The sequence below is a fragment of the Uranotaenia lowii genome, chromosome 3, assembly GCF_029784155.1.
Source record: "Uranotaenia lowii strain MFRU-FL chromosome 3, ASM2978415v1, whole genome shotgun sequence".
NCBI classification, from domain to species: domain Eukaryota; kingdom Metazoa; phylum Arthropoda; class Insecta; order Diptera; family Culicidae; genus Uranotaenia; species Uranotaenia lowii.
In genome coordinates this window covers 93,560,262-93,582,849 of record NC_073693.1, presented here as the reverse complement: position 1 = coordinate 93,582,849, position 22,588 = coordinate 93,560,262, and the positions used below count along the sequence as shown (strand labels likewise).

The 22,588-nt window shown below is 34.8% G+C and overlaps 1 protein-coding gene and 1 long non-coding RNA gene across 2 annotated transcripts in view; both read right to left on the bottom strand.

Annotated features, from left to right (window-relative positions):
* Positions 1–22,588, bottom strand: part of LOC129751900 (uncharacterized) — a 444,615-nt gene that overhangs the window by 117,981 nt on the left and 304,046 nt on the right. The window contains exons 4-5 of the mRNA XM_055747666.1: positions 15,681–15,890; positions 573–919 (exon numbers count right to left, since the gene is read on the bottom strand). Of these exons, the coding sequence (XP_055603641.1) occupies positions 573–919; positions 15,681–15,890 (557 nt within the window). The remainder of the gene's footprint in view (positions 1–572; positions 920–15,680; positions 15,891–22,588) is intronic.
* Positions 21,326–21,871, bottom strand: LOC129751901 (uncharacterized). The gene is made up of 2 exons (XR_008738821.1): positions 21,742–21,871; positions 21,326–21,676 (listed from the first exon to the last, which is right to left on the bottom strand). It is a non-coding gene; the product is annotated as an uncharacterized LOC129751901 (long non-coding RNA).

The following is a 22,588-nucleotide window of genomic DNA, read 5'->3' as shown; positions in this document are numbered from 1 at the left end:
ATTCTCTTCTATAGAGGTATCCACATATGTACTGTACATATGTACATAGTGCAGTCTCGTCCAGTGACTAGGCTAAACTGGAAAATGCAACATTGGATACATATAGAAAACATATTTATATCGTGGCTAGTGAGTCAAAAATTGGACTACACACGGGTTTTATGCTCCATTCTATCGAACGATTATTTATGGCCAATTGTGTACAGGCATAGACTAGTGGCATATTTTTCAATGAATGGGTAATTTGTATCACATTTACTGTCTCCTTCAATATGATTTAGCAGTGCCTTTGAAGCGACTTGTGGCATACTTTTTTATTTTGAAGCTTTATGGATGTTATAAATTGGTTTTCCATTCAAATTACCTATGTGTTTACAAATGTAAGCTATGCTCCCATATAATTTATTGTGTCTTTCCAAGATTCCCTTATTCCAAGCGAAATGATAGAAATCATCTGCGCTGAGTTCATTAATCACAGCATTAGCCCTCAAATCTCATTGTTAGGAAAAGCGAATGACCGTGCACATACACAAGACTCAAGCCCGCATCTTTAGAGAAAGCTTTTTGCTTACCGCGTTTCCTCGTCCTGGCTGCGGCTGGAGGCGCTGATGCGGGGCAGCATCTGGGCAAAGGGCAAATCCTGCCGGGTACGCACCGGGGGACATCGCGTCGGAAGCACCTTCACCGCCAGCGCATTGATAGTATCCTTATCGCGCCGTGCCGGAACCATTGCTTTCCATTTCTTGTAGCACAGCAGCAGCCGGACGTAGCCTTGAAGATCCAGTTGCTGTCCGCCGACGGTGTCTTCATCGTCCGTCGTAGCAGCAATTTCCTGTTTCATCCTCTGCTGCTGTTGCTGATTCGTTGTAAGGATTTGTTCAAACACCGGATACATTAGAGCTACCGCACTGCTTCCTGCCTGTAGGAGAGATGAGATTTGTGTTTTAAAGTTGAGGTTAATCCGACGTTAAATTGATTCACGGTCGAACAAATGTTCTTATTAGGAAAAACAAAGATAGTGTCACAAAAAACTGCAATTTTTCTAATAGATGAGAGCTATTTAGCTTCCACTTAAATCCGTCTTATTCCAAGAAATAGGGTAGAAGCACTAGTTATTGTGCACTGCTCATTGAGCATGTACCAGGTATTAAAAGCTAGTAAAAATATCTAATTACCTATTGAAACTTTAATACACCTGCAGTGTACAAATATAACGATAGTTATTGAGCCATTTGTTAAACTATTTTCATCCTTTGTCCAACATTTTCCAAGAATTTTGGACTTAAATCACAAAAAAAAGGAACTATTACATAAGATAAAATTTGAGAAATAAATTTGATAAATGAAAAAATTATCAGGTCATGCCTTCCTTCAAATCAGTTTTTTTTATGTTTTCTGAATGGAATGGCAGCTTTCACCAGCAAGTTTTCATGAAATTTTGCTGATCAAAGTCTTCAATTATTCAATAATTAAAAACGCATACGTTTCAATTAATTATTATTGAACACTTAATCACGCAATAAATTGTGTCGTAAAAAAGTGCATGACCATAATTTTAATCAGATATTGGTTGGGTGCTAAGATATTCTTAAAAGACAGCAAGGTTTACAAAGAACGATTAAAACTATACAAAATTAAATAAATTCGATAAAGGTTGACCAAAATTTCAGTTGCAGTATATTTAACTTTAACCAACGCTTGTAAGCTTGCGGTTGTATCATACAAATTCATCAACTAAATCATCTCAATATTCTTCGTTACACTACCAAACAATTCTATAAACAAAAATGCTCCGAGTCTTTATGGTGATCCGGATCGAGATGTATCCTGATTATGATTCCTTCGTAGCGGTGATATAGAGTATCAAACTCTCTGCCATTCTATCAGATCTATACATACATACTGATTATGTTTCTATTCCAGATCCAGATAAAGAAAAACATTGAAAAACCCAGAAAAAGTTTCAGCGGCTTTGGCGTAGTGATTAAAGTTCAAGTCCAAGATTCATGAGAAGGAATCCCAGCAGGCAGGTGAAAATAAGAAAAATACCAAAAAAGCACAAAAAATATGAAAGCAATATTTCCGAAACACATGCAAACGAATGCGATTGAAAATTTCGAATGAAACCAGAATGTAAAGCTTCGGCCTTAACACTAAACATATCGGCACTCTGTATATACCTATTTATACCGCCGGGGGTCAAATGACCCCTAACACCTTTTCCGCTGAAACTCTCTTGTTTCTTAGCCGACTTTTACAAAATTCATATTTTTGGAAAGCTTGTAACGTGACTCAAATATAGTTCTCAGACAATATTGAGCTACAAACATCGATTTTGAAGTTCGGAGTCTTAGAAAAAACGTCCGCAAAAAAAGGTTCGGGGAAAAGACTGTAAGTCCGTTAATAAGTGCTCGAAGAAAAATTCACTTAGTGCCTGAAAAAGCTGAAGTTATAAGTTATATGTTGCGCATATGGAAATATTTTTTTAAAAAAAATTTATGATCATGACCACCAAAAGTGTAGAAAAGTGGGAAAAACCCTTCTTTTTTTAAAAAAAACAACCGCCAAAACTGTCCTAGTCACAGTAGAAATTTTTTAAAAAGTGAACTGGAAAGTTGACGTAATTTGTGACATTTTGGCATCTTTAGGTTTATGAAAAACACGAAATACAGAATTCTTGACGGTTATTTAAAGGAAGCTATTTTTAGGAAGTTTTATCAATCTGCATTTTCTGAAACTATTCTTTCACCTTAATTTGGCTTTGTACTGGATTTTGAGTACTTTAACGCAAGATTTGGGCAATAAATTTATATGCACAAGAAAGGCCATTTCATACCGGTTCTATTGATGTAATTATATTGGCGGTGCAATGCTTTAGAAAATTATGATAAATGTTTATCTGAAAGTAAAACCAGAATATTTGCGCTAATGCTTGTTTGTTTTTTTCGTTTCCTTTCACCCGTCTTCGTGTGCGAATTAGCTTTGAGATATTGCCACCCACTGCGCCCGTCTGCCAAGCAAGAACTTGTGCTGACTTTTAAAAATTCAGAAGCTAATTGCCTATCAGGTATCAGGTATCAGAATGGGGGTAGGCTTAATAGCGGCACGTTATCCAAACATACGGGAAAATTGTGCCTAGCCTTTTTTTTATCCAAGATTTCATCATTTACCTGAGAAACCTGAAAAACCTATAAAAGGAAGAAATAAATTCAATCTATTTAAGATGGCATAAAGCCTTTCCACTAGGGATTATTAGCATTAAAGCTCTTTTCTACATTCGGTAAGGAATGATAGAATGTTTTTTAAGTTTAATTTCTTAAACTCAGATTCGCTTAAAGCGTAAGATCCCAGAGTACGAAAACGTAGTCTGGCAAATGAGGGACAGTTACATATAAGATGGAAGGGATCTTCCACATCTGATTCACAACTACCACATACTGGAGATTCAGCACGCTGAATGTTGTGCATGTGATAGTTGAGTTTACAATGACCGGAGAGTGCTCTGATCAAGATGCTGCAATGAGATTTATTTAAAGTTAATAAGTAACTCGATATGATTGGAGATGGTTTTTCTAAAAATAATTTAGTTTGACGACAAGTGTCCAACTCTTCCCAGTATCGTTCATGCTGGTTAGAGGACCAAGTTTGAATTTGGTTTCTGAACCAACATGGCGATATTGGGACAGCCGGCTCTGGTCCGTAAAATTCCTTTTCCGACCCAGCTCTAGCGAGTTCGTCGGCGCATTCGTTTCCAAAAATTCCCTTATGTCCGGGTACCCATAGAAGGTTTAATCCATTGCCTTCAGCAAGTTCTTCGATTGCTTTCCGGCATGCGATTACCAGTTTTGATCTAGAACTGGAAGCACTGAGTGATTTGATAGCTGCTTGGCTATCTGAACAGAAATAAATTGTTCTGAACATAATCTTCTTTTGAAGTGCAATTTGCACTCCATACATAATAGCATATAGCTCAGCCTGAAAGACTGTACAATATTTTCCTAGAGGTTGAGCATATTCTATGTTCAACTCGTGACAGTAAATTCCTGCACCTGCACGGCCGTTTGATAATGAACCGTCAGTATAGAATACAATATGAGAGGACATTTGGTCCTCTACGAAACCTGATAACCATTCTTGAGGAGAAGGAAATTTGACTTTAAACCCCATGTAGGGAAAACTACTCGAGAGTGTTAAATCGTTTGGCGCTAGATTAAACTTGTTTAATCTAACTAATTCAGGCCACACATTTGTATGACTCGATGATCTTTCGATATTTCCTGACAGCCAGAGACCAACTGCCTGTAGACGAAAAGCACATGAGAAGGCTTCCTGTTTTAGGAACAAGTGTAGAGGTTTGATAGAAAACAGAGCCTCTAGTGCTGCAGTAGGAGTTGTAGTGAACGATCCGGACATCCCCAAAAGACACATTCTTTGAAGGTGATTTAGTTTAGTCCGAACTGTTGCAACTTCTCCTTTTTGCCACCACACTAGACACCCATAGGCCAGAATTGGTCTTACTATTGTGGAGTAAATCCAGTGAATATGTTTGGGTTTGAGTCCCCAGTTTTTTCCGATTGCACGTCGGCATTGTCCGAAGGCCATGCATGCTTTTTTGATTCTGAATTCGATGTGATCAGACCAGTTTAATTTGGAGTCAAGAATGACACCCAAATATTTAACTTGATCAGACACGGTGATTTCGGAACCATAAAACAGCAGAGGGCGCACCCCGCGGGTGATACGTTTTTTAGTAAATAAAACAATATTAGTTTTTAGAGGGTTAACTGAAAGTTCTACATGAGAACACCATCGTTCAACAGAGCGCAGAGCTTGTTGCATTATATCAAATAATGTGCTAATGCACAAACCTCTTACCAGCAGAAGATAATCATCTGCGAATCCATAGGTTGGTATTCCACGGTCATTGAGTTTTCTCAACAAGCCGTCTGCAACTAGGTTCCACAAAAGAGGTGATAGTACACCTCCCTGTGGGCAACCACGTGTGCTAACTTTTGTAATTGAAGCCTGTCTTAAAGACGAATGAAGATTCCTGTTACTTAGCATTGCTCTAATCCAGTTAGTTATAACACTAGGCACTCCATGAAGTAGTGCCGCATCCATTATTGATGTAAACGAGACATTATCAAATGCTCCTTCTATGTCTAGAAATGCTCCTAGACATGATTCTTTCTGTGAAAAACTATTTTCAATATTATGTACTACGTTGTGCAGAAGAGTTAATGTTGATTTTCCTGTTTGGTATGCATGTTGTGTCGCATTAAGCGGATGTTGGACAAGGCATTCTTGCCTGATATGATGATCAATTAAACGTTCAAGTGCTTTTAATAGAAATGAACTTAGACTAATAGGACGAAAGCTTTTGGCTTCGTCGTATGATGATCGTCCCCCTTTAGGGATGAATTTCACGACTATCTGCCGCCAAAGTTTAGGAATATATCCATGAGCAAAACTGCTTATCATTATTTTTCTTAATATGTGTTTGAAATGATCGAAACCTTTTTGAAGCAAAACTGGAAATAAACCGTCACTTCCAGGAGATTTGTATTGAGCAAAACCATCGATTGCCCATTTGATCGATTCTGTAGTAACTATTTTCCGAGCAAAATGCAAGGAATCTAGACTTCCAGAAAAGAACTCAGGCTCTATCGATGAATCTTGATCAACACATCCTGGAAAGTGAGTATTGAATAGACAACTTAATGTTTCTTCGTCGTTTGATGTATAATCACCACTAGGGGTTTTAAGGTATGAAACCTGATAATCTTTTGATTTGGCTAATACTTTATTTAACCTACTTGCTTCGTGCAAGCTTGAAATGTTTGTGCAGTAGCTCTGCCAACTTGAGCGTTCGGCAGCTCTTGTTGCTTTCCGGTAAGCTCTGCGAGCCAACTTGAAAGCATCAAAACCTTCCGTGCGCCTTCGGTTCCAAGAGCGCCTGCAGTTTTTTCGTAATTTACTGAGATTTGAGTTCCACCATGGTGTACTGTTTTTGTTGAATTTCAACGTTCGTAAGGGACACGCTTCTTCATAAGAATTTAAAATAATTTCGGTGGTTTTGGCAACCACTTCATCCAACTCAGAAGGAGTAGTAATTTCAGGTGTATATCCATGAAATTTAGTAGCAAGATGCTCCAAATATAGGTCCCAATTAGTTGTTCTTGGGTTTCTGAATGTAATAGTTTCTAAAAACTCACCTGAGTGTTCAAAATAGATAAACCTGTGGTCAGAAATCGATTCTTCGTTAGGCACATGCCAATTTGAAATTTCCTGAGAAATTGTTCTAGAACAAAGTGTGATGTCAATCACCTCTTCTCTGTCACACCTAACAAAAGTTGGTTTATTTCCTACATTTAGAATTTCCAAATCAGTGCTGCTTAAATATTCCATTAAATTTAAGCCTCTCAGATTGATATCTGAGCTACCCCATACAAAATGATGGGCATTGGCATCACCGCCAATTACAAGAGGTATATTTTGTGATTCACAGAATGAAATGACATTTTTTAAATCATCCGTAGGGGATGATTGTTCATATGGTGAGTATGCTGAACAGTAGACGTATTTTCTATCAGGCAGAGAAACCTGAACGACGCAAATATCTCTTGTTGTTAGATTGGGTATAAGTGTTGCATTTAAAGAATTGTTTATCAATATACATGCTCGAGGCATTATTCGGGCATTAGTCATTCCAATTACACTGAACACAGTAAAGTTTGGTTTGAGCAAATTCCCTAAGTAAAAAGTTCCATTTCGGAAATAGGGTTCTTGGACCAAGGCGATTGATGCTGTTCCATTAAGGATTAAACGACATAAGTTCAGTGTAGCGGTTCTTTTGTGCTGCAGATTTATCTGTGCAACCTTAATAGAAAGCATTTCTATCAAAGAATTCCACACATATTTCCATCACACACAAGAACCACTGCACCTTCATATCAACGCATGAAGCGGGGTATCCCTTACAGGATGAAAATTTAAAAATCGTGTGTATAATCTGAATCCCACGAGTTGCCAGGAAAAATACGGCCCTTTGCACCAGTGCCTGGCTATAGTGCAGACCTTAACAACGTTCTGCTCAAGATAGGATTATTATACACCCTCCTACCCCCACTTTGGGGCCCGCAGGCACAGAACCACCTTGAAGCGGGTGTTTACAAAATTTAGGAGAATACAACTCGTGCATGCGCATTAATAGCAACAAGCACAATTGGTGAATCCTCCCTGAAGAAACTTGGCTTGGAACCAAGCCAAGGTTCCCCCCTCCCAATGTGATAGTCGCATTTGAAGAATGACTAACGCATATGGGAAGTACTGGATAAGTCGCCTTTTACGACGTGGACCAGTATCCCAGTGGTAGTATTCTATAAGCCGCCACCACACAGCCATTTTATTTATCATATTTTTGTTAAGCACCGTATCGACAATGTAATTACATCACTAGAACCGGTATAAAATAGCCTTTCTTGTGCATATAGTTTTATTACCCAAATCTTGCGTTAACATACTAAAAAGCCAGTGCAAAGCGGAACGTAAGTGGAGGAATAATCTCAGAAAAACAAAATTGATTAAAATGTCTAAAAACAGCTACGTTTGAATAGCCGTCAAATATTCTGTGTTTCATTTTTTGTAAATCTAAAGATGCCAAAATGTCACAAATTACGCCAACTTTCCAATTCACTTTTCAAAAAAAAATTATTTTTACTGGAACGGCTTTGGCGGTTGATTTATTAAGTACAGTTTTTACACCCCTTTTTTACATTTTTTGTGGCCATGATCTTAAAAAATTTTGAATTTTTTTTCCTACATATGCAACATTTACCTTTTAACTTCAGCTTTTTCAGGCACTAAGTGAATTTTTCTTCAAGCACTTATTAACAGACTTATAGTCTTTTCCCCGAAGCATGTTTTTCCGGACGTTTTTCCTTAGACTCCGAATAACTTCAAAATCGATGTTTGTAGCTCAATATTGTCTGAGAACTATATTTGAGTCACGTTACAAGCTTTCCAAAAATATGAATTTTGTAAAAGTCGGATAAGAAACAAGAGAGTTTCAGCGGAAAAGGTGTTAGGGGTCATTTGACCCCCGTCGGTATAAATAGGTATACCACATACGTATTTCGAAACCTACAAACTTTAAAAAAATATTTTTATGAAAAAATACGTGCATTTTGAAAATAAAAATAGTCATGAAGAAAAATTTGCGAAAAAATTTTTTTTAAAGGAGTTACAGTCACTTGAAGTTCAAAAAAATGTTATTTGACCCCCTCCGGTACAAATAGTGTTAAGAATGAGTGCATATAAAAAGAACACATAATATATAATACCAGATTAAAAAAAATTTAATCCGAATCTAAATTGTTTAGCAAAATTTCAATGACACAAGGCAACAGAATCAAAATTATTCCGAAGTTCACAGAATTAAAGAGCTTTTTTTGACTAGCTTTGGTGCCCTGGGTTTTTATTTCAGCGTTCGTTTTCGAGATATCTTTTGAAAACAGGTAATATTGATTATATAAATGTGTGTACTTTTTTGGAAAATTTGTAGACCATTAGAAATTTTATGAAACATAAATTTTTGACTCAATGATATAATCTCCCGCAGACCGCGGGTAATAATGACTACTGTGAAAAAAATATTGAAGTGAAGCAAATCTACCAAAAACGGGACTAAATTTTAAAAAAGATTGGATAAATCTTTGATGTTTCGCGAAGCATGAGTCAAATTGTTTTGCAGTTTTCAACAAAGTTGTAAAATTAGTTAAAGTTTTTCGTATGAAAATTTTTAAAAAACTTCTTGGCTGATACCACAAATAGTTCTATTTTTATCTATTCATATTGAAAAAATGGAGAATTTATATTTTTAAAGCATGAAAAAGAAATATCCTAAGGAATCCTTGGTTCAATAAAAGATAACGAATTGATTCGAAGTCAGCTTTATGTTTTCATGAAGGTTCATATAGTTGATAAACTAATTAATTTTTTAATTTCTGATAATCTTAGTTTACATTTCTTTTCTACATTTACAAAAAAGGGTTGATTTGAAAATTTCGCTGTAATGTCTTGAATTTAAGTAGGTACTTAATCATTATTAGAGATGTGAACTCTCGAAGAGAAATTTCCATGTTGAACTTAATTGATTTTTTTTAATTGACGTATGATACAAAATTGAGAAATCAAACAAAATGAATACTTTCATCACTTTTTTGCAAATAACTTGCGGTCTTTGGGGAAGTTGATAACCGATTAAAAACCTTTATTTTTTAATTTTTGTTTTGTTCTAAAGTATTGTATAAAACGTCAGAAATTTCTGAAATGTTTTAAACTTATTTTCAAAAGTTATTTCAAAAACAAAAACTTCTAGCAAAAAATATTATTGCATATTTCATTCAGGGCATTCAATCCAGATTAAACATAGGAAGCTCTTAAATTATTTGCACTTCGGAAAAATGTGGCTTGGTGTAATTTATCAAATCCCTTGGAATGTGGAGTTGAGCATTTAAATAGAAGAACAAGAAAAAAAAATTTAAAATGAGATTAACCTAAAATTAGTTTCTTGAAGAATATTTGATATCAGCATAAAATTTGTAATGCTTCAACCCTCATCCGCATTAGATTTCATTACCCTAATCAGCACAAGGAGTGTCAATTTGACACTCCAAGCTAAAATCGTCATAACTCTTTTTATATCTAACCGATTACAATGAAACTTATATCACTTAAAACCTTGTAATGTCAGTAAAATATGTTTAAAACATTATATCACAGACAAACAGACAGGACACTCGGTTTTGGTTTTTCGCAAACTCTTACGAAGCAAGGCAATGTCGACATTAGAGTTCACTAAAATCACTAAAACGAAAATCCGATCTTTTAATCATAGTAGCAGTTCATCTCCATGGTGTTTGTAAGTTGTTGATTTTTGTTTGTTGTTATCCGCCAAAGTTTTTGTTGTTGTTGATTTCGTGGTAATTTTAACCTGAAAAATTTGGCTTTTAGATTTAACGATTAAAAATGAACCGAATCGTGTAGTTTAAGCCGATCGAACCAGAGAATCAATTCAAAGAATTTGTTGAGGTATGTCTGCAATCACCGTAATTCCCCGAAAGTCGTGACAAACCAATAATCTGACAACCTAAAAATTTTCTTTTTAGGAGATACTAATCGTGTCAAAAGTTTGCGAATGATGACAGGACTCTTCTCCTTTAAACAGTCAACCATCGCAATTCAGCTGAAAGGATAGTCAATGGATTTAGAAGATATAGTTTTCGTGAAAAACGCCTTATCTAGAAGGTGTTTTATAGCAGTTCTTGCTACCAGAAGGCGAATAGATTTCATTCGAGTGATACGGGAATCACTCAAATGGGAAATTTAGAAAAGGGAGCGGAAATGTTGAGAATATGTTCACAGTTCTAATATTATTACCTGTAAATATATGCTTACTCTTGAGAAGGACGATAAGACAGCGGATTTCGTTTATATATATATGGTGTAAAAGATCTTTGAAATAAATTTTCCCCAAATTTGAAAAACTAATCGAGCATCAAAGTTTTAAGCTTCTAAAAACTATGACTGAGACCTGAGACCCAGCTTATTTTATCCTTTTAAACCATTAAATCTAAATTTCGTTAGACTTTATAAGTACCTATGCCAAATTGTTGACCTGCGTAATTACTTAAAAACTCGGCTTCGTTAAAGATCACGGTTGTTGTTCCTACATTAAAGACAACACAGATCCTGAATAACCGTGGCAATTTTTTCCAGGCTTTTTAAACCGAAGGGAATTCACGGAACTCAAAAAACACAATTTTGTATTTTCAACACAACATTCATTTCATGCACAAAGAAATTCACAACAGATCCATTCAAGAAGTTCTAATCGGTTCCAAACATTGACTTCCGTTACTTGATGCTGGGCTGTCCTTTGGTTTGTGCAGCTGTCTCTAATTGGGCATCTTCTCCTCTATTCGAATCAATTTGATATACATAAATTGTTTCCTGACGCTTAAAAAAAAGAACAATCAATACCACGTATTTCACTACCGTTACTTGTGTTGTCCGGGACGGTTAAGCTGTTTTTATAACGGTAACATTTATAGCAATCACGGTTCATTGAAAACAAAAATTTTCCTAGAAAATTATTACACCATCACCAGCACAAACGATGGATTGCTTGTTTACACTTGATTTATAAATCACAAGATATCATGGCTTCCTACTATGGTTTACTTTACAATCGCGATGTTGGTAGGCAATGTCGGCAGCCTTATCACATTGCAAAAAAAATTTTGGATTTTCTTCAGAGTGTCCTGTCTGTTTGTCTGTGATTATATATAGCTAAAGCTTTTAGTTTTCTCGTTATTCAGCATGAAAGAAAATAATCCGAAAAAAACATGTCGCAGGAAAACTGCTGTAGTTCATATATTCCAAGTCCAAAAAATTATTTGCGTTATGCATATGAAAGCTGAAGTAAATGTCTACATCGTAAAGTCAAGAAATATTTAAAAAAAAAAATTTTACGAAATGGTCACAAAAAGTTCAAAAAAGTGGTCTGAAAAACCTACTTTTCATTAGATTGCTAGTAAAAACTGTTTGAGCGGTGGTAGAGCTTTTGAAAAATATCATTACAAATGTTATTCAAATTCTGACATTTTGTTGTCTTTAGATTTTTAATGCAACAAAAATTGAATTTACTAGAATTTTGCAAAGTTCACTACTTCGCGCGATTTTTCACAAGTTGAAATTTCATCTGTTTTTGTGGTCCACCGTCAGGTTGTACCCGGATTTTCAGTGCTTTTACTATGCTTGGACCAATAAAAAGTATATTGATTGAAAAGCCAATTTAATCTACATTCTAGTGAGGTGCAACAGTTCACGTTGTGAGATTTCACAAAAATATGAAAATTATAAACGTAAAACCATTCCTGAATTTCTAGAACCACAAGCAGCACGTCCAGCAAAACGTGTTTGTTTGCTCTCCGAGTAGGTACGGTGGGTGGTGATTCGGGCAGAGAGCAAAGCCGAGAGCCAAAATAATGATGCGTGTCGTGACAAGCAAACGCGAACTACTATCAATAGAAAATTTCCAACCATGAAACGTACTTTTGGAGTGTCAAAATGACACTCTTAGTCAGAAAAGGGATTTTTGTTTGTCCAGGCTTCCAGGGTTCGTCCATAAATAAAGTAAAGATGCAATATTAAAAAACTTTTGAATTCATTTAGGGTACCCGAAGAAATTTTTTGTGTTTTGAAGCTTCTGGAAAAAGTTACAAGCCTTCAAACTTGCAATAGTGTCAAAATGACACTCTAATGCGGATGAGGGTTAAACGATATTTTATGATCAAAGTGATTAGTAATACGGTACTGTACGGTGTTCGGTGTATCAATCGTAAATTCATTTCTTGATCTGAAAAAAATCGCCATGGGAGGTTAAACCCTTAATCCTCCCCCCAGCCTCCTCTCCGTTCGCACAGCCTAGCCGATCATGGCATACATATTTAGTACCTTTTCTGTGATCTGGTGGTTTTGGCATTTGCAAAATGTTAACCACTATATTCAACTTCGAAAGATGCACGCTTGGAAATAAGAAAACAAGATCTCTTAAAAGAAACGTGAAGTTTTACTGAGATCCTATGTTTTTTGTGTTCGAACTTTAAAATACCAAAACTAGAAAAACTACGACCACGATATTGCATTTTTAAACCTGACCTCACCAATTTGGTGGCGCTTCTTGACCTTAGATCGAGAGGGCGTCTTTACAGTGCAATGGATAATTAACATATGGCTGGCTGCGTCCACCAAAAAAGGCAAACATTATTCTCGCGTTGTTTTTGAATGGTCTGTGCAAACGGTTTTAGGAAATCCTCCTCTAAGAAGCTTCGATTTGGTTGATGGTAGATGATTTTTTAAGTAACGTTTCCATGAGTTAATTTCAACTTTTAGGTTTGGTTGGGAAAATTAAGTATTCAGTACTGAAAATTCAACATCATTTTCGTTTCTACTGGGGAACCGAGCCTACCTACGTTTTGGTGCCAATTTATATATTCTCTGAGGCAAATTTTCCACTAAACAACTTTGTCCAAGACTGTAACTTCTTATCTAATTAGGCAAAAAAGATATTAGCTATTGAACAGGGGTTTATCTTTTGACACTGAAAAACAATAAATTCAAATGACGTCACTGCTGGGTGCCTTTCGAAATATTGTATTAAAAGTGGTCATGCAATACCTCGCTAGGCACCAGCAGTGATGTCATTTGAATTTATGGTTTTTCAATGAAAAAAGACTTGCCCCCATCAACACCTAATACTTTTTTTTCTAATAAGATACAAAGTTACAATCTCCGATAAAATTGTTCAGCAGAAAATTTGCTTCAAGAAATTTATGAATTGGTACAAAAACCATGAGTTCCACAAAAGAAACAAAAATGATGTTGATTTTTTAGTAGGGGAGAGTGGGGTATCGTGGGCCATGGGGAAACGTGGGCCACTTTTAATATCTCAGATGTGTGTTGAGATAAAAATCTCAAACCAATTGTCATTGTCGTCGCTTTGCGTGAGCATATATTCCTATATGTTGTTGACTGAAATAAGCATCATATGCTTCTTTTATTTATCAAGCTAAAAAAAGTAAAAAAAAATTACATACATAATTAAAAAAATACCCGCTAATTTCATCGATGGGGAACCTAAAATTCATAACAAAAATATGCTCATACGCTTATGATCTTAGTTTTGTCATGATCTTTCACGTGGAAAAGGAATTTTTGATAAAACATCAATAAGTCACACAAACGCAACCAATTTGCAAATCATAGCTTGTGGGGAAACGTGGGCCACACATCTTGAATCACCTATATTTTTATGTTTTTATACACATTCAGAACTTAAAATATGTTTTTCCTATCTGTAAAGTTTTCTTATGCCAAATGAAGAGTTATGAAAAATATTTTGTCCATTCTATATAAGAAATTTTGCCAAAACGTTCGCAAGCCAGGTTTTGGAATCTATGCTATCATACACAGCTCTATTTTTTATTTCATCATCTGAAATTGCTTTAAAATAACGAAATGAATTAGGAAATCACAGTTTTGGGTCAACTCATAAACTTTGCATGTTATTTGGTCAATTTGGATTTGGTGGCCCACGATTCCCCACCATTTTTCAAAATCCAAAAAATATTGCTTTTTTTTCAAACAGTCAGAATTTGGGGAAAATAACTTATTAAAAATAAAAAAAAATACCTTATGATGCCTTGAAAATGTAGAAAACCATACCATTTTTTATTTCATTTTATCTTTTATAATAAAGAAGTTATGGAACAACGAAAAAAAGGGGCCCATGATTCCCCACTCTCTTATACAAAATATTGAATTTTCCCATACAAACCTAAAAGTTAAAATTTACTCATGTTAACGTTACATAAAAACTCTGCCTCTGAGTTTTGAACAAAAAGGAAGCAAGGGTTTGAGAAATTCAAAAATGACCCCAAATCGACTCAGTCTATTACTACAAGCCAGTTCTGGAAAAAGCGTTGAGTATCTATTTGCAAATTGTCGGTTGAACTCGGTTGTAGAAGGCGCAAAAGATCAAGTCAAAAGATCTCGTTAGTATGGATCGTCGACTTTGGAGGCAATTACGACGAGCTATATTGGACACCAGGAGGACGTAATTCAATTGGCAATACGTTGGTAAGACATTTTACTTTTTGAAATTGCGTGAGGTCTTTTGGAGTGAGATGCGCTTGCACGAATTTTCAACGAGCAGATCGCGAGTCTCAACAATATTGCCTATTCGCTTCTTCATTTTTTAGAGGGCAAATATAAAACAGTCCCCCTGCCCTGAGGTAAGAGTCCGGGCAAAATTAACTGGTCTGCTGGCACATCCGCAGTAGCGGTTGAGCCACAAATGTTTGCGGTAAAATTCGCATCTTCGAAGGGGAATTTTTTCTACTAGGTAACAAGATTTAGGTCCAATGAAAGGTACCAGTCCGGTACCAAAACAGGAAAAGCTAGGTTTAAAGTTGAAAATTTTGGTTATTCATATCTTTGTGAATCTATCAATAACGGTAAAACCAATGTTGAAATTTTTATTTGAATAAACAGATTTTCAAAATAACACAAAACTCCCGTCCTTCTTATAGAAAACACATGGATTTATGAAAAAAAACACCGCTTTTAAAAGGCAATTATTCCGTTTAATGTTTCGTTTTCTTCACTTGAATAATATTCGAAGCACGCAAAGACAGATGCGTTTAAATAGATGTCGGTATTAAGGAAAATCACCTGAAAGCTATCGCAAAATAGATTCAATTTAAAAAAAAATGTTTTAGTTTTAATTTACGTTTTCTTCCCAATATGAACTTTTTAGAGAACACAATAAATTGCATACTATCAACACTACATGCATGAAACCGATAAATCGAGTAAAGTAGACAGAAAATTTATGAACCACTCCCTGCTAAATAAAGAAACTAACATTAATTTGGGGTTCCTAATCAAATATTTTCGAAGCTGTGAAACAGGTTACGTTATGAAAATTTTATCACATAAGCCTTTGATTATCTTTTATAAGCAACAAATTCGCCTATTTCGAAAGATGGTTCTCAATACCCAGTGCCTTTACCCTATAAAAATGAAATCACTTCCACTTTGCTCGACTTGCTCACCTGCAGATCCATCTTGAGCAGCGTCAGCGTGACAAACTCCCGGTCGCCGTTAAAAATGATATGCAAGGTACTGACGATCTGGTTGCACTCGTCCAGCAGCACCGAGGGATTCCGCTCGCCGGCCAGGGTCGAGCATTTGTACCGGATGTAGCCTACCAGGACATCCATCACTGCCATCCGATAGCGCCGCAGCTCCGCCGGGGGATGGCACTGTGGAGAAAAGGAAGGGATAAGGAATCAGATAAGAAGAAAAGGCAGAAAGATTAGTTCTCCGTTGCTAGAGGGTTATCGTTTAGCTTTACATCTATCTTCTGTCTGTTCGGAATGATTCCTGCATATGGTTTGACTTTAAAACAACATGATTAAGTCGTTTGATATTTATGATAGACCGAGCTGTCAATCAACTCAAGCTTTGCTAAGTTGAATGTTTAATGTCAGAAGAACAAATAATAGAGAGATAAGTTGAGTGTTCGATGTTAGATAGAAATTCTCTTCAGATTTCGCTAGCCAAAAACTAACAAACAAAAAATCAATTCAGATACCATATGCTTAGAAACCATAAGTGGCGAATTGAAACAGGATGCTATTGATTTTGACAATATCCGATGTTCAGAAACTGTCTTACTGAACTGTAATATTCACATTTTTCTCAAACACTATTGAAAAACAATGTACAAAGTTTGCAAGTAAAGATTTTTTTATATTTTTTCACATTCCTTTTATCGACCAATTTACTTAATAATGGATTGCTCGTTATTTCAAAACTTTTAAGTTCGCTCAATGTAGTTTACATTACCGTGAAATTATCGAATTTATGTTTCATCAACTTAAGAAGGTGCTGCTGCTGCTGCGGCACCCAACTTTTCACTCATAAAGTATTGAAATGTTCTTCGAATCGATTTCATCGCCATCGTCATTGCAACATGGAGCTGCGAATTGCAGCAGCAGCAATAAAATTCTTTTCCGGTGCCTGCACCAGCTATTTTGGAATCGAATAAACTAACCCGGGATCGAAACGAGCTAAAAGAAAACCCCGCGAATTCGAATCAGGTAAATCCGTTCGACCATCATTTTCGAGTACGGAAGCGGGAGAAAAACAAACATACCTATTCATTTTTATGCATACGGCTCTAGCTTTTTCCTCGATTGAGAAAGTCTTTTCCAATAAAAATGCGAATGAAAGCTGAGACTGATCGGTTTCGGCAGCGCGTGGGTGGCAACAAGGGAGTTTCATCTTGATGTGAGTTTGTGACCAGCATTTGAATGTTTTGGAATGTTTTTTTTTACATGCAAGTAATTCATTTTTAATCTTACTTTAAAAATGGAAACACTCTTTTTTTTTTACTTTTCTACAAACATGTTTATTTCTACCAGTTTAATATTACAATAAACAAGCAACAAGCATATGAAGAAGGCACGTGATATAACCTAATACATAATATCAAAGGCAGATTTGAAATTCACAAATTATATTTTAAAAACGAAATTAAAACATTAAGGTCAACGTCAACTGTGTTTGTGGAGAGAATATACTGTAAGTATTGTGTGAAAAGCTGAAACATTAAACTTTTTTCATCGTTCACAAATGTCCGAAAAACGGGGAATTTGAAATTCGAGAACACAATATTTCTTGTTTTACGTGTGTTAACTAACTTGATCTTACTAAGCGTGTACCACCAGCAATTTCGAACTTGGGAACAATCCACCAATCTATGATTAATATCTTCAATTTCTTGAGGACAATATTCACAGTATGGCGAAATCCCTCTTCCAAATCGAAATTGATTTTCTGCGCAAGCTATTTTCTCATTGACAAGAAGATACCACGAGGATTGATAATCAGATGAAATTGACTTATGAAATATATTCTTCCAAATATGTTTCCAAGTATGGTCTGGATATTTTTCAACTACATGTGGCTTCGGTAGAATTTGAATAAAATGGTTATAAATACTTGACGCCAAAGGATTTTCAATGCATGTTTGAGGAAGATAAGGTAAATTTAACCAAAGTGTTTTTAGAAATTGTGAATTAATAGGAATCTGTTTAATATTTGGAGGATTTCCAATATTTTGAGTCAAATTAATTAAAAAGGGGGATACTGTTCCTAGTTTCAAAAATCTTGCTATTAAAAGTGATTTGCATTTGAACTCCGGTGATATCAAACCCAATCCTCCATCTCTTTTAGGTAAACACAACTGATTAAACGATATTCTTAGACTTTGATTAAACCATAAAAAATTTCCATATAAAGATTTTATTTTTGCTATAATTTTCTTATTTACCGAAACTGTTGAGGCAACAAACCATATTCTGGATGAGGCATATGTATTTAAATAGATTATTTTTTGAATTAAATTAAGTTTTCTATATCTATTGTTATTCAACATAAAATTAAGTTTTTGACAAATATCTTCCCAGTTTTTGTTCACCATTTTTATTGTACTATTATTGTACCAAATTCCTAATATTTTTACATCCTCCTTAAACTCTACCCAGTTTGGTACATTATTCAGTTCTCGGTTAATTCCTACTTTCATAGAGTACGTTTTGTTATAATTTACTTTCGCTCCAGCTGATTTTTCAAAATTATCAAAGATCAACTTGGCAACGTTTATTTTATTAGGATCATTTAAAATCAAACTTATATCATCAGCATAACAATTTAATAAATCTTCATTTCCGATCAAATTATCTTTAAGTTTCGATATCAAAGGCTCTATATAAATACAGAACAATAACATCGATAAAGGATCTCCTTGTCTTACTGAACGCTCTATTTTTATTTCGTTAGATAAATTTCCGTTGAACAAAATTTTTGAAAATGAATTTTCTTGGCATGATTTGATAAAAGATATAAAATTTGTATTTAATCCCATTTTTGTTAAAGTATCAATTAAAAATGAATGGTTTACTCGATCAAAAGCTTTTTCTAAATCAAAAGAAATTAATATACCTGTTTTTTTAGTTATATTCAATTCGCAGATTTTGTCCCTTATTGAACAGGTTGCTTCATATATGTTTCTGTTGTGACATGCACATTTTTGTGCATCTGAGATAATTAAATGATTCAAAGTTGATAATCTGTTCTTTAAAATTCTCGCAATAAGCTTGTAATCGAAGTTCAGAAGAGTAATTGGTCTGTAGTTTTCAATTTTGTTTTTATTACCTTTCTTTTTGATTAGAATTACTACTCCTTCAAGAAATTTCTTAGAAATTTGTCCATTCATTACTTCATTCAAAACTAACAAAAACTCATTTTTAATGATATTCCAACAAAAAGTATAAAAAGATTTTGTCAAACCATCACAACCTGGAGATTTACGTGACTGACTTTGCTTAATTCCTATCCAAGCTTCTTCCTCTGTAATTCTATTCATTAAGTTTGTATTTGATGTCAAGTTTTCGGGAAGCACCTTTGATGGATGAAAAGGAGGGCCATCAACCCGTTGCTCTTTAAAAAGATCAATGTAATAAGAGACTATTTCTTGTTCAATTTTCGTTGAATCATTTTCAATTGTGCCATTTATTTCTAGAGAGCATATAGAAGAACCTCCACGATTTCGAACATTTTCTGCAACTTGAAAAATAGAAACATCTTCTCCGGCTATATATGTTTTAGAGTTTTGATAGAAACTGTTTGATATCATTCTCTGATTGGCCAACATTTTGCCTTTGATTTTGTTTATTTCTCCTAATAATAATGGATTTTCTAAGTAATCTTTATACAAATTAGAAAAAGCACAATAGAAAAACTCCTCAGTATCTCTGAATCTTTTCTTAATAACGTTTTGTTTCCATTTAAAAAAGCCACAATTTTTATCTTCGCGAAATCAGTCCACCACGATAACCATGAATTATAATATCTCCTCTGAGCAGAGCTGCAAATTATCAGTGTCAGACAGCCAATGTCAGCCGACTTTGATACTGCTTTGCATGTCTATGTCATGCGATACTAATTTTTGGTCAGCGACATGTGCTTACAATGTCATGACCAAGTTGAATGAATGACATCATGCTTGCTACGACTTTTTTCTTCTTACCGCCACCAGCTACATTTTTTCAACTGTTGCGCAACTTTTAACGTAAAATCCCTCCCATACCAGCCAAAAAATTAAATAGATAGATGATCGTATGTGTGGTGCGAGTGGAGTGCAAAAATGTCATTCAATATTGACATTGCTGCCTGACCGACATTGTAGCTTGGTCATTCAGCTCGTAGATGACTTTGATATTCTTTCGATAACATTGACTACTAGACGTTGGTCGAGTCAAACGAAATTGACTGAAATTTGTCAGCCTTGCCTCTGAGTTATCCAATAGTTCCATTTTTGTCGAAATTCTAGCAAATTTTCTTCATTAAGTACTACATCATTCAATCTCCAAACACCTCTTCCAGAACTTTTGCCCAAATAAGGTAAACTAATTTTAAGTATAACCGCTTTATGGTCAGAAAAAGAGCACAAATTTGATTTAATCTGTACTACATGATTTTTAATGCCTTTACTCACATAAATTCTATCTAACCTTGCACCAGAACCATTTCTTACAAACGTGTAATCAATTTTAGTTTTATTCTTTATTTCCCATGAATCAACCAACTGTAAATTTTCAACAAAAAATTTCAACGAAGAACTGTAGTTTGATATATGATTGGCATCTTTTTCATTAATAACACTGTTGAAATCACCTCCTATTATTAAATCGCCAAGCCCATTATTTACATATAAAGGTAAAGTGTTTTTGAAGAAATTTTCTCTATTTATTTTGTGTGCACTCCCTGAAGGCGCATACACACTGCATATTGTTGTATTTTCGTTAATTCTAAGACTTATTACACGACTATCAAGACTTTTTCTAACATTAGATACTTTAACATATGATTTTACAAGAATTGCTGTACCTCTTTTATTATTATCAATATTAAAGAAACTTTCAAAACCGTTTATAAAAAATTCTCTTGAAACCTCTTGCAATAACAAAATATCCAGATCCATCAAAAAAAATAAAAGTTTTCAAGGCATTTATTTTATTTCCATTTGTTATTCCATTTAGATTAATTGTTCCAACATTGTAACACAAATTATTATTCATATTATTCATATTTTCTTTCAAATCCTATTTTATTTTCAGTTATTATTTATTTTCAATAATCATTTTTCCCGCTTCATTCCCATTATCAAAATCATCATCAGAAAGAAGTGCCCTGTAAGAATTCCCGAATACGAAAATATTGTAACAGTAGTAGTAGTTATAAACGATTACAAACAGTGTAAAAAAACGTTTAGAAAATGATATCTGAAACCATAAAAAACATTGCACTTATCTTGAATTCCAAAACGACGGTCTGTTGAATATGGCGTTAAGTTATGTTACTGTTTAGAACTGTTAAAACGATTGTATGGAGAAACTATTCTAAAAACAGTTAGGTTAAGATAAAAAATCTGCTTATGGAAAACGTATTTTGTTCATCAAACTATAACGGTTTCAGTTTTTCTTTAAGTTCTCTTTTAACGAAACATTTACAGGTATGGTTTTTTTTACGATCTGTCATATCGTTCTTTCAACGTTATTCGTACTTTTATCATAGCCGTCTAGCACGCACACATTCATAGTTTTTTTGTTTACTGAATAAAAACACAGAATTTAAGATTTATAAATCAATGATTTTAATTGATCTCTTCGTGATTCACAATTTATAATTTTACACTGATAACACTATCCTCCTCCTGGAATGGGAATGGGGCCATTTAATAAGTTTCCGATAAGAGGAATGAAATGTTGGAGCATCGAGTGGCTCCAATCGTCCTGCCCGAAGATGAATATTTTGCAGGAGTTCTGGAACGCCAACGAGGTGTGTCGCGGTCGCAGGAGTTCTTAAAACCGCTAACGGGGCTGGTACATCTGATAAGTGATGATTTTCGCTGCTGGAAAAAATTTTTCCCCCAGAAGGGCAAAAGTTTTCAGGCGCCATTTCTCCTGTGGGTAGTTATGATCTGAAAATTAAATATTCCACCGTATTTTAAAACATAAAAGTAAATAAAACTTATCAAAAACTTACGTGATGCGTTTTTCTTTATGTTTCGCGGTTCATAAATGTGAAATATACTTTTAAAATTGAAGTTAGTTTATAAAAACGCGCTAGACCGGACTGCCGGGAAGCAATTGCGAAGCAGAATTTTGCGGCTGTGGACAATGGTGCCAACCACATCGATTTTCCTTTGCATAGCAATTCATAAAATATTTAAAAAAAAAAAAAAATTAAGTGTTCTGTTGATTCTCTGACAGTAATGTAATATCCTGATATTGAAGTCATGGGATTTATGTTTTTTTCATACAAATAAGCTTTATATCTCTTGAACAAAGAAATTTATTCACGAAATTATTCTCAAATTTACACCTTTTTCAACCTTGTATTTTATGTTGTCAAATGCATGATTGCAAGATAATTGTAGGCTTTATGGGCCCTATTACGAGTCAGTCACGAGTCATTTTACTCGAGTGAGCCGTTTTGGTATTACGGAAGTCGAGTCGAGTCTACTGCTTGAAAGTTAGTGACTCAGCTGTCACGATTTACCGAGCCAAGTTTGCTTTGATCCGGTTTTTTAATTCGATCAGTTTCACTCGACTACCACAATACGACATTTCGCTCGACTCGAAAGTGACTGGAATCGAATCGAGTTATTCGACTCGTTTTATGTAATAGGACCCTATGTGAAATAGAAACCAAGCAAGCATGAACTTTGCATACTCTTCGAAATATTTTATAAATCAAAAGAAGCTTTATTCCTTTACTTCACGCAGAAAAAAATATTTTAGAAACAATAAGATTTGGACCGAAAATAATAAAATTTTTGGTTGGGAAAAAGCACAAATATATTTCTGGTCACACTGACTAAAAATATCGA